The following is a 13,540-nucleotide window of genomic DNA, read 5'->3' as shown; positions in this document are numbered from 1 at the left end:
TGGATTTTAAATTCAATTAATATATCTGGAATGGAAAACTATAAAATTATCATTGGTCATAAACCCATTTGGTACATTAATGCCATTTAGGGAGGTTTATAACATTCTGCTGTCCTTACTTTGTCAGGCCTACATGTGACTCCAGACACATATCAATGTGGTGGACTCTTAATTGCCCTCCCAGCAAGCCACTGAGTTCAAGGGCATTAGAGATGGGCAACAAAGGCTAGCCTTGATGGGGGCATCTACATCCTATGAAGGGAATAAATTAAAAGAAAATAAAGATTTACCAAATTATGAAGATTTGGACAGATTGTTTCCACTTGTTGGCAAAGCATTAACAGATAGGTATAAACAAAAATGCATCCATACAGAATAATTTGAACAAATATTGCCTGAGTGTCTAATCAGGTATATATGATATATGGGCTGCACGTTGGTGCAGTGGGTTAGCCCTGCAGTCTCACGGCGCCGAGGTCCCAGGTTTGATTCCGGCTCTGGATCACTGTCCGTGTGGAGTTTGCACATTCTCCCCATGTTTGTGTGGATTTCTCCCCCACAACCCAAAGATGTGCAGGCTAGGTGGATTGGCCACACTAAATTGCCCCTTAGTTGGAAAAAATGAATTGGGTACTCTAAATTTAGAAAACAAAAACAAAGGTATATATGATATTTTGGAAAATGAATTGACTAATTATTTGAAGACAAAAAAGATAGATTAATTAGATTTAATAACTCCATTCCGAGAGCAACTCTCAAGCAGCACGTGAGTTGAAAGGTTATCTTTGTCATTTTGTTGTTCAATTAATTCCTTCAGAAGAATATAATTACCAATGTTAATTTTACATTCTGGCATTAGGTTATCTATTGTGGCACCAATCTACATAGTGCAATGTGGTATAAATGCCTTTCAGGTGCATTGAGGCAATAGTTAGTGTGTAATTGTTTTTTTGAATTTTTGTATTTCCCACCTCATGAGGTAGCTTGTCACTTTAATAGTTTGCTTGAGTTCTAATAGTTGCAATATTCAATAAGTAACTTCAATTTTTGTTGCATCATCACTGGCTTTTAACTTTCAAAGTTTTTCAAAATTTCTGTGCCGATCCTAGTTAATAATTACATAGTTAATATTTGTCACTTTCATCTCTGTTGGATCGTGAAAAATATCATTCTTGATTGTCACTTGATGCTATTTGTTACTGAACATCTTCAGTATTAACTCCCAGCCAGACCTAAGGCTTTTAAACAATCTTGTGCAGTGAAGTCTTAACAGTGGTTAAGACCTGAGAAATCCCTGGGCTTTTGTTAACAATGACCTCTGCCCATGCCATATCTGCTTGGAGTCTTGGCATGCACTCTCCATATCAGCTAGCAGTTTGATCGTCTTCTGTCAGTCCAGCACTGTCCCAGTTTAGTGTCACTGCTGCAGTAGTAACTGGTAGTGAATGCAACATGGATCATCTCCCTTCAAGTTTTAAGCTCAGAAAATATAATCCCTTGTATGAGGTAGTTTAACAGAAATACATTTAGCAGTAATGGATGTGATGAAGATTGGCCAGTAATGAGATTTGATATGGGGCAATTTGACAATATAATGCTTTGTCTGGTTCTATTTATGCTTCTCTGCTTCTAATGAAATATTTAAGTTAGCGATAACCCTAGAACTTTCATGAAATACCACTGGTTTAGAATGTTTCCTTTTCTTATGCTAATTGTCTATTTAAATTAAAACATCACAAAACTCAGAACTTCATCTTGTCTTATTAGAATCTTATTGTTTCACAAATTTTGGGTCTATTATATATTGCCTCAGATTCAGTGCCCCTATTCACTCTGTAGACAAGTTCTCTGCCTCTTAAGGAATTTGCTTTTAGTGTCCAGTAGCTGGCCATGTGATAGCAGGGTCTGTGGCAATATTGTGTCTTGGAAACGCTTCCAGCCAAATGCGCAGCTGAAGACTTGACCTCTGACCTCTACTTCATCTCCTCTTGAATATTGGCGTCTAATGCTTCCCAATTTGCCACTACCTTCTATGAGTGAAAGTAAGTAACAGTGTTTGGCCAGTTAGAATTTCTGCCGAGTCCAGTAAAGGAAGCCATCCTAACATTACATCTAATTTATTTTTGGCAAGTGAGCCACATTGTCTTAACCTTATGTCATATAAGAATCTGGATCCAATCCCCACACTCTGAAAACCTGTATGGTGTAGGACGTTAAGCCCTAGTTCACTGCAAAATAACAGTATCTTAATATAAATTAGGCCCTAAGCACTGGAATTTCCTCCCTAAGCATCTTTGCTTCTCTAATAATAATCTTTATTATTGCCACAAGTAGGCTTACATTAACACTGCAATGAAGTTACTGTGAAAACGCCACATCTCGGCACCTGTTCGGGTACACTGAGGGAGAATTCAGAATGTCCAATTCACCTAACATGCACATCTTTCAGGACTTGTGGGAGGAAACCGGAGCACCCGGAGAAAACCCATGCAGACACGGGAAGAACGTGCAGACTCTGCACAGACAGTGACCAAAGCAGGAATCTAACCCGGGACCCTGGTGCTGTGAAACAACAGTGCTAACCACTGCTACCGTACCCCATCTCCTTCAAGTTGCTTCTTAAAACCAATGTTTTCATCATCTATCTTTACATCTTATGTGGCTCAGATTTTGCCTGATTACAAGCCTGTGAAGCACTTTGGCAGGCTTTGCTATGTAAAAGGCACTTTATAAAAATGCAAGCTATTTATCAAGTTCCTCTTGACCAAATAGGTAAATATCTGTGGTATTTATTATTTCAAAATGAATGAATGAAAATCGCTTATTGTCACAAGTAGGCTTCAAATGAAGTTACTGTGAAAAGCCCCTAGTCGCCACTTTCTGGCGCCTGTTCGGGCAGGCTGGTACGGGAATTGAGCGTTGCTGGCCGTGTTCTGCTTTGCAAGCCAGCTGTTTAGCCCACTGTGCTAAACCAGCACCAGACATTGATTGAGAATTGAATGTGTTTTGGTTTTCACAGGGATTTAGGAAAAAGATTAATTTGTTATATTTGGGGGCATGACAGACTTGTAATTCCTGCTAAACCGTAATTTGGAAAGAAAATATGTGGTAACTATTTCCTTGTTGGACAATATGGCGGCGCAGTAGTTAGCACTGCTGCCTCAAGGTGCAGTGCTGAGGACCCGGGTTCGATGCCGGCCTCGGATCACTGCCCGTGTGGAGTTTACACATTCTCCCCATATCTGCATGGTTCTCACCTACACAACCCAATAATGTGCAACGTAGGTGGATTGGCAAAGCTATATTGCCCCTTAATTGGAGGAAAAAAGAATTTGGTATTCTAAATTTAAAAAAAAAACTATTTCCTTCTTAAAAAGCAGTTATATTTGATCATTTGTGAAGACAATACTATTAAACATAGAACATACAGTGCAGAAGGAGGCCATTCGGACCGTGAGTCTGCACCAACCCATTTAAGCCCTCACTTCCACCCTACCCCCGGAACCCAATAACCCCTCCTAACCTTTTTGGACACTAAGGTCAATTTAGCATGTCCAATCCACCCACCCTGCACATCTTTGGACTGTGGGAGGAAACCGGAGCACCCGGAGGAAACCCATGCAGACACGGGGAGAATGTGCAGACTCCGCACAGGCAGTGACCCAGTGGGGAATCCACAGTGCTAACCACTGTGCTACCGTGCTGCCCAAGCAACCTTGGAATTGAATTCATAGTTGTGGTGTCCATACCCAATTCTTCAGTTTCTTCAAAATCCCTGGCTGAACCAGCTAGTCCCCAAGGAAGCACGCATCAGTAGCTGCCAGAAAGTTTCTTAGCACAGATGCCTGAATGGCTGCGGTCTTCTGTATTCCTGAATTTTAGTCATTGTCAATCTGTTTCTTTTTTATAGATAGCACAGGCGACCATTCAGCCCTGTCCAGCTCAAACAATCACGTTCATCCCACTCTGAATCATTCCCAATATCCCTGTAATTGTTTCCCCATTGAAGTACCTACTCAATTCACCATTGTTACTTATTATTAAATTTGCTTCCACCGTTATTTGTTTCAGCCCTGTTCCGGTTTCCTTGCCTCTTCAGTATATTGACCAGTGTGTAGTTTTCTGCTATGGCAGAAAATAACTGGAAAATGTCATCAACTTGGTTTCCAATTTCCATCCTTCCCTCAACTTCATGTGGTTCATCTCTAACTTTCACCTCTCTCCTTGTCATCTGTCCCCATCTCAGTGGATTGGCTACCAGCTAATAGCCAGTATTAAGATATTGACTCCGATGGCTACCTTCGTTACGCTTCCTTCCACCAGGTCCATGCAAGGAGTCTTCCAATCTCGTAGTAGCTCTGTCTCTATTGTAGTAGCTCTGTCTCTATTGTATCTGTTCTGACAGTTCCACCTTTTATACTAGTGATTTTGATACATCCTTTTCCTAAACTGTGGATTCCCAGCGTCCCCCTACCATGTCTGACATTGCCCTCAACTATGACCATTCCAGTTTATGTACTTCTGCTCTCGCCCCTTCACAAATCTCCCAGAACCACATTTGGGATCCCTTTGTCCTCACCTCTAACGCCTCCATGTTCCATGGATCATCCTCTGCCGTTTCCATTCTCCGTAGTACTTTTCGTTTGTAGGAGCAGGAAAAGCGACATCTGCTGTTTTCCCTCCGTTCCCAAAGCTGAAGGCCTCAAACACAGTCTTCAGCGATTCACTTGCACTTCTGTCACTTTGGTTTACTGTATTCATTGCTTACAATTAGGCCTCTATATTGGGGAGATCAAATGCAGATTTGGTAACTGCTTTATGATGCATTACCATTCAGTTGGCAATTGTGACTAAGCTTTCGGCCATGTGCAGTTTTAATTCTTCACACCACTTCCACTCTGACCACACTGTCGTCCTCATTCTATACGTTCCAATGAAGCACAACATAATGAGCAAAACACATCTTTTGATTAACCACTTTTACTGCCTTTTTGAATTTCAAATTCAGATTGTAATCTCTACCACTATTTATTTTGATTTTATTATTAGTTGAACGGCATTGGTGATGATTCTTCGCCTTTCCTCAACTCCTCTATACCCATATTTTATTTCTTCACTTGTCTCGTTACCATCTCACTTTGCCTTGCACATCCCTTCTGTCACTTGGTCTCGAATGCCTTCCATCCTATTACAGACCTTCGCTTTAGCTATTTTCACTCCTGTCTCTGTACTTGCTCACTGCCTACTAGATCTCTAACTTTTTTCTGTCCTGATGAAGTTCATCAACCTGAAGCGTTAACTCTATTTACCTTTCCACAGGTGGGATATATCCATCTCTGCTGGGTATATAAGACCATAAGACATAGGAGGAGAATTTAGGCCATTCGGCCCATTGAGTCTGCTCTGCTGTTCAATCATGGCTGGTGTGTTTTTCATCCCCATTCTCCTTGATCCCCATATTAATCAAGAACCTATCTATCTCTGTCTTCAAGACACTCTGACTTGGACTCCACAGCCTTCTGTGGCAGAATTCCACAGATGCACCAACCTCTGGCTGAAGAAATTCTTGCTCATCTCTATTTTAAAGGATCGTCCCTTCATCGAGTACAGACCCAGAGTCCTCAACTGCTCATATGACAAGTCCTTCATTCCGGGGATCATTCTTGTGAACCTCCTCTGGGCCCTCTCCAAGGCCAGCACATCCTTCCTTAGATACGGGGCCCCAAATTGCTCACAATATCCCAGATGGGAATTTCCAGCATAACATTTATTCTGTTATTATAAAATGTTCACAATTTTATATAATTTATTAACTAGTTTGTTAACCTGTCTTGCCTTCAAATATATAATATTTTCTCTTTTTCATTGCAGTTCTACAAGCATGTGGTACAGAGTGTGGAAAAGTTTATTCAACGGGTAAGAATTTATATTGAGTTCATAATTGATATATGAAACTTTAGTGCTTAATTGGTTGCTTGGGTATATTTGTAACTCATTTTATACCAGATGAAACTTTGATTATATAATCTATCTTAAATCAGTTTTTGAGGCAACTTGCTGACAACTTGAGAGTCCTCTTTCCATATTTTTTTGTCTGGATTTTTCTTGGTCTGTAATACCCTGTTTTTAATCACATTACCTAGCAGTGTTCCGAGCCCCATATTTAGGATGGCTCTTTTGCGCATTGCTCATATTTGTTATTTCAGATTGCTGAGTGTATTCAGTTTTGGATATCATGCAGAAATATTACAGGCTTCACATTTGGTGCGCCAACTGTATCAGCATAATGCGGCTGGACTTGCCTCTTACATCTGCCTGGTTTATATCATTTAATCAATAAAAGCTTGGGGTCTAGAGCAATTTTCTCTTTTTTGGGGAAATTGCAGAACTCGGTGATGGGGAGGAATCTAGGTGTCCTGGTACATGAATCATAAAAATTAATATGCAGGTGCAGCATGTGATGAAGGCAAATTGAATATTGTTGATCATTGCAAGGGGAATGGAATATAAAAGTTTTGCTGCACCTGTACAGGGCATTGCTAAGACCACATCTGGAGCACTGTGTACGGTTTGGGGCTCATTTGAAAAAAGGTATAATTGTGTTAGAAGCAACACAGGAAAGGTTCACTTGCCTCATTTATATAATTATGGGCTTCTCTGGTGAAGAACAGATTGGGCTTATATCTAGTGGAGTGAATGAGAGGTGATCTTGGTGAAACATAAAAGTTTCTGAGGGAACTTGACAGGGTAGATACTGGGAGGATGTTTTCACATGTGGGTGACACTAGAATTAGAGGACACAGTTTCGGAAAAGAGGCCTCCCATGTAATACTGAGATGAGGAGAATTTTTTTTGTTGAAGGTTGTTAGTCTGTGAAATTCTCTTACCCAGAAAGCAATAGAGACTGGGTCATTGAATTTATTCCACGCAGAGTTGGATAGATTTTAAAAAAAAAAAATAATTTTTATTAAGATTTTTACAAAATATAAACATCACAACAATATTAACAGAACAACCGCGGTAAAAACCCAAGAACAACACCCACCCAACTTCAAAAGCAACTGCAAACAAAAGAAAAAACAAAAAACACCCAAACAACAAAAGGGAAAGAGATAACACCCGCCACAAACCCATGTACACAGTTCTCCCTTCAACCCTTGTACTGATCCCCTCAGGGCGCATTTCACCGTCTCCAATTTAATGAACCCCGCCGTATCATTGATCCAGGCCTCCACGCTTGGGGGCCTCGCATCCTTCCATTGGAGCGAGATCCTCCGCCGGGTTACTAGGGACGCAAAGGCCAGGACACCAACCTCTTTCACCTCCTGCACTCCCGGCTCCACTGCAACCCCAAAAATTGCGAGTCCCCAGCCTGGCTTGACCCTGGATCCCACCACCCTTGACACCGTCCTTGCTACCCCCTTCCAAAACTCCCCCAGCGCTGGGCACGCCCAAAACATATGGGCGTGGTTCGCTGGGCTCGCCGAGCACCTAGCACACCTGTCTTCGCCACCGAAAAACCTACTCATCCTCGTCCCAGTCATGTGGGCCTTATGCAGCACCTTGAACTGTATGAGGCTAAGCCTCGCACAAGAAGAGGAGGAATTCACTCTCTCCAGGGCATCCGCCCACGTCCCCATCTCAATCTCCTCATCCAGCTCCTTTTCCCATTTCCCCTTCAGTTCCTCCACCGTGGCCTTGTCTACCTCCTGCATTACCCGGTATGTGTCCGAAATCCTCCCTCCTCCAACCCACACCCCCGAGAGCACCCTGTCCCGCACCCCACGTGGGGGCAGCAAGGGGAACCCCTCCACGTGCCGCCTGGCAAACTCCCTCACCTGCATGTACCTAAACATGTTCCCCGGGGGGAGCCCAAGCTCGCGAACCTCCCATCCACAAACAGGTCCCTCAACCTCCTAACCCCTACCCTGTGCCAGCCCAGAAATCCGCCATCAATGCTCCCTGGGACAAACCGATGGTTCCCCCGTATCGGGGCCTCCATCGAGCCCCCACCTCCCCCCTATGCCGTCTCCATTGCCCCCAAATTTTGAGGGTAGCCGCCACCACCGGGCTCGTGGTATACCTCGTTGGAGGGAGCGGCAACGGCGCCGTTACCAGCGCCTCCAGGCTCGTGCCCACACAGGACGCCACCTCCATCCTGTTCCATGCTGCCCCTTCCCCGTCCATTACCCACTTACGCACCATCGCTGCGTTGGCAGCCCAATAGTACCCACAGAGGTTGGGCAACGCCAGCCCCCCCTATCCCTGCCCCGTTCCAGGAACACTCTTCTCACCCTCGGAGTCCCATGCGCCCACACAAATCCCGTAATACTCCTGTTGACCATCCTAAAAAAAGGCCTTCGGGATAAGGATGGGGAGGCACTGGAACAGGAACTAAAACCTCGGGAGCACCGTCATCTTAACATCACCCTCCCCGCCAGTGACAGCGGTAACATATCCCACCTTTTGAACTCCTCCATCTGCTCCACCAACCTTGTGAGGTTGAGCTTGTGCAGGGCCCCCCAGCTCCCAGCCACCTGGACTCCTAGGTACCTGAAGCTCTCCCCTGCCTGCTTCAGTGGGAGCCTACCAAACCCCCCCTCCTGATCCCCCGGGTGCACCACGAACAACTCGCTCTTGCCCAGGTTCAGCTTATACCCAGAGAAGCCCCCAAATTCACTAAGAATCCTCATCATCTCCAGCATCCCCCCCGACCGGGTCCGCCACATACAGCAACAGGTCGTCCGCATAAAGCAACACTCGATGCTCCTCCCCACCCGGCACCAGGCCTCTCCAGTTCCCTGACTCCCTCAACGCCATGGCCAGGGGCTCAGTTGCCAACGCAAAGAGCAAGGGGGACAGGGGACACCCCTGTCTCGTCCCACGGTACAGCCGAAAGTACTCCGACCTCCTCCTATTCGTGGCTACACTCGCCATCGGGGCCTCATAGAGCAACCTCACCCAACGGACAAACCCCTCCCCAACCTCTCCAACACCTCCCACAGATACTCCCACTCAACCCTATCAAAGGCCTTCTCCGCATCTAATGCCACCACTATCTCTGCCTCCCCTTCCACAGCCGGCATCATAATAACGTTGAGGAGCCTTCGTACGTTTGTATTCAAATGCCTTCCCTTCACCAACCCCGTCTGGTCCTCATGAATGACCCCGGCACACAATCCTCTATTCTTGTGGCTAGGATCTTTGCCAGCAGCTTGGCGTCTACATTTAGCAGCGAGATCGGCGTATATGACCCACACTGCAGAGGGTCCTTGTCCCGCTTCAGGATCAAGGAAATCAGCGCCCATGACATAGTTGGGGGCAAAGCCTCCCCCCTCCCTTGCCTCGTTAAAGGTCCGGACCAACAGGGGGCCCAACAGGTCCACATACCTTTTTATAGAATTCTGCCGGAAACCCATCCGGCCCCAGCGCCTTCCCCGACTGCATGCTCCCTATCCCTTTAACCAACTCCTCCAGCTCAATCGGCGCCCCCAGTCCTTCCATTTGCCCCTCCTCCACCCTCGGAAATCGCAGCTTGTCCAAGAAGCGTCCCATTCCACCTGCCCTCCACCGGGGGTTCAGACCGGTACAGTTCCCTATAGAAGTCCCTGAAGACCCCATTAACATGTACCCCCCTCCGCACCACCTTCCCAGCTCTATCCGTCACTCCCCCAATCTCCCTGGCCGCATCCTGCTTTCGGAGCTGGTGTGCCAGCATCCTGCTCGCCTTCTCCCCATATTCATACACCGCCCCCTGTGCTTTCCTCCACTGAGCTTCCACCTTTCTGGTAGTCAATAGGTCGAACCTGGCCTGAAGGCTACGCCTCTCCCCCAGCAATCCCTCCTCCGGAGCCTCCGCATATCTCCTATCCACCCTCACCATCTCCCCTATCAGTCTCTCCCTCTCCCTCTGCTCCACCCTCTCCCTATGGGTTCGGATGGAAATCAACTCCCCTCTAGTCACCGCCTTCAGTGCCTCCCAGACCATCCCCACTCGGACCTCCCCGTTGTCATTGGCCTCAAGGTACCTCTCAATACACCCCCGAACTCTCTCGGCCACCTCCTCATCTGCCAGCAGCCCCACCTCCAAGCGCCAGAGCGGACGTTGGTCCCTCTCCTCCCCCTGCCTGAGGTCCACCCAGTGCGGGGCATGATCTGAAATGGCAATGGCAGAATATTCAACATCCTCCACCCTCGAAACCAGCCCCCTGCTCAGGACAAAAGCCGCTGCCGGCCTCCTACCCGTCCGGGACTTGGATCGATACAATGGGGGATCTAGTACCGTGTTGAAGTCCCCCCCCCCCCCCCCCCCCCCCCCCCCCCAACCAAATGATCAGGCCCCCCAATGATCAGGCCCCCCACCTCCAGGTCCGGAATGCGGCCCAACATACGCCGCATAAACCCCGCATCGTCCCAATTTGTGGCGTAAACATTCACCAACACCACCCCCTCCCCCTGCAGCTTACCACTCGCCGGCACATACCTCCCGCCACTGTTAGCCACCACATTTAACGCCTCAAACGTCACCACCTTCCCCACCAGGATCGCCACACCGACTCTTCTCATCCAGCCCTGAGTGAAATACTTGGCCCACCCATCCCTTCCTCAGCCGAACCTGGTCTGCCACTTTCACGTGTGTCTCTTGGAGCATGGCCACATCCGCCTTCAGGTGCGCAAACACCCAGGCCCCTTTGACCGGCCCATTCAGCCCCCTCACATTCCAGGTTATCAGCCGGATCAGAGGGCACCCTGCCCCCCTCCTCTGCCGATTAACCATAACCCATCCCCTGCCCACCACTGGCCAGCGTCCCCCACTCTGGCAGTTCCCCACGGCAGCAATCCCCCCTCCAGAACCCTCTGCATCCTCCAGCTCCTTCCTGACCGTTTCAGCAGCAACCTGGTACTACCCCCCCCCCCCCCCCCCCCCCCCCCCCCCCCCAAGGCTAGGACCTCTCCTAGCCGCGCCCCTCCCTCCATAGCACTCCCGTGAGCCAGCTAACTTCTGCTGACCCCGGCGACTCCTGCCCTACCTCCGACACCTCCCCACGTGGGACTACCCCTCCTCCTTCGTGCCCATCGGCAGGCCCCCCCCCCCCGCTCTTGCGCGGGAAAAGAAAACAGCCAGCAACTGCCCGTGCTTCTCAGCCCCGACTCCGCCATCTCACAGCGCGGGAAACCCGAGAAAAGCCCGCGCTTTCGCCCTGCCCAGCCCCGCCTCCTCTAGGGCAACTCCCATTGCCATCCCCACCAGTTCCCCGAACTCCCTGTTTATCCCCCTGCCCGAACCCGTCCACCAGACCCATACACAAAACCCATACAAAGATCAAAGTCCAAAGATGTGCAGGTTAAGTGGATTGGCCATGATAAATCGCCCTTAGTGTCCAAAATTGCCCTTAGTGTTGGGTGGGGTTACTGGGTTATGGGGATAGGGTGGAGGTGTTGACCTTGGGTAGGGTGCTCTTTCCAAGAGCCGGTGCAGACTCGATGGGCCGAATGGCCTCCTCCTCACTGTAAATTCTATGATTCTATGAAAAACGACATAATGACATCACCCCACCCACCCTAAGGCCAACCCACATCTTGCATTAAACAGAGCAAACACGAGTACATTATTATACAACATCCCCCATCCTAGACCCTCAGTTTGAGTCCAGCTTCTCGGCCTGCACAAAGGCCCACGCCTCCTCCGCGGACTCAAAATAATGGGGCCGATCCTTATAGGTGACCCACAGACGCGCTGGCTGCAACATGCCAAACTTCTCGCTCCGTCTGTGGAGCACCGTCTTCGTCTGGTTGAACCCGGCCCTCCGCTTAGCCACCTCCGCACTCCAGTCCTGGAAGATCTGCACCTCCGTGTTCTCCCACTTGCTGCTCTGCTCCTTCTTGGCCCACCGGAGCACGCACTCACGATCCACGAACCGGTGAAACCGCACCAACACCGCCCGCAGCGGCTCGTTCGGCTTGGGCCTCCTAGCCAGAATTCTGTGGGCCCCCTCCAACTCCAGGGGCCCCTGGAAGGACCCAGCCCCCATCAGCGAGTTCAACATAACGACCACATAGGCCGCCACGTCCAACCCCTCCGTGAGGCCCAGGATCCGCAAATTCTTCTGCCTCGACCGGTTGTCCAGCTCCTCGAATCGCTCCTGCCACCTTTTATGGAGCGCCTCCCTCCGCCTCCCTCCTGCCACCTTCCCCGCGACGGCCACGGCCTCATCCTCCCTTTCGGAGGCCTGCTTCTGCAGCTCCCGGATCGCGGCCCCCTGGGCTGTCTGAGTCTCCATCAGGTCTCTGGTGGCAACCCTCAACGACTCCAGCAGCTCCACCTTAAGCCCCTGGAAGCAGCGCAGCAGAGTCTCCTGCTGCTCCTGCGCCCACTGCCTCCACTCCTCTGGGCCTCCGCCGGCCGCCATTTTGTTTTTCTTCCTCCGCTTTTCCAGGGGTGCTTCCACCGTTTTTCTTCTTGCCCCACTCCTGGTCCGGACCATAGGACCGTAGGGATCGACTCCAGTCCTCTTCCCATGTCGGGATTCGCCGATGAAGTTCCGTTGGGGGCCCTGAAAAGAGCCCCAAAGTCCGTTATTCGCGGGAGTTGCCGAACGTGCTGCTTAGCTCCGCATTGCCGCCACCGGAAGTAGTTGGATAGATTTTTGATAGACAAGGGAGTCCAGGGTTATGTGGGGCAGATAGTAAAGTGGAATTGAGACCACAACAAGATCATCTTGAATGGCGGAGCAGGTTCAAAGGACCAGTTGGTCTCCTGCATTCCTATACGGACTGCTTTAACTAGCTTTGAGAAAACAGTGAACCGAAGTTCCACATCTTGCTGTCCTCTGAACTCAAGTCTAGCCATAATTCTTTGTTACCTCCTAGAATTTACTATTCCCAATAAACTCCTGAGTGGCCCTTTTTACTCTATAATCTGTGGTCATCCCCGGCTCAGCTGCCTGTGGCCTAACTCTCACCAAATTCTAGTCATTTATTAATTATGGCTGCTCATCCACATTGAGTCCTAGTTAAGCAATGCCGTAATTTTTAAACTCTCATCTTAGTTTTTAAATCTACCTGTAGCCTCGTACCTTACTACATATAATTCCCACTAGACCTACAACCCTCCTGAAATATCTACGCTCTTCTTTTGGTCACTTGAGCATCACCAAATTTACTTGGGCGACCTTCAGGTAGCAAGGATCAAATCTTTGGAATTGCCTCTCTAAACCTCTATTCCTTTTCAGCTTCCTTTAAGACATTCCTTAAGACCTACTTCTTTACCAAGCTTCTCATTATCTTCTCTGATATCTCCTTATGTGGCTTGGTGCTATATTTTGAGAGAGCCTACTTGAGGGTACTGCATTTGGTGGTGGTGCGGGAAGGATACTATGGATACTAAAGTGAATGCCATTGCTGTGCTTTTGTGTTATTGATAAGAATGAAGATTATGCTACAGGAGTTGTGACCTTTTGTGAATATATTCAGAAATTGGTATGCTAACTCCCAAACAACAATATTATTTGCAATTTATTACCTAAAATGAATTGCTAAA

General features: G+C 48.2%; 1 protein-coding gene across 5 annotated transcripts in view; it reads left to right on the top strand.

Moving 5' to 3' along the window:
* Window positions 1-13,540, top strand: part of scaf8 (SR-related CTD-associated factor 8) — a 381,141-nt gene that overhangs the window by 64,825 nt on the left and 302,776 nt on the right. For all 5 annotated transcript variants that reach the window (XR_005461998.1, XM_038808446.1, XM_038808444.1 and 2 more), the window contains one exon: window positions 5,872-5,916. Coding sequence is in view for 3 of the 5 variants with exons in the window: in XM_038808446.1 (XP_038664374.1) it covers window positions 5,872-5,916 (45 nt within the window). In the remaining 2 variants the exon portion in view is untranslated. The remainder of the gene's footprint in view (window positions 1-5,871; window positions 5,917-13,540) is intronic.

The sequence above is a fragment of the Scyliorhinus canicula genome, chromosome 1 (genome assembly GCF_902713615.1).
Source record: "Scyliorhinus canicula chromosome 1, sScyCan1.1, whole genome shotgun sequence".
NCBI lineage: Eukaryota > Metazoa > Chordata > Chondrichthyes > Carcharhiniformes > Scyliorhinidae > Scyliorhinus > Scyliorhinus canicula.
The sequence above is the reverse complement of the archived record's forward strand: the minus strand, read 5'-3'. Positions and strand labels throughout refer to the sequence as shown.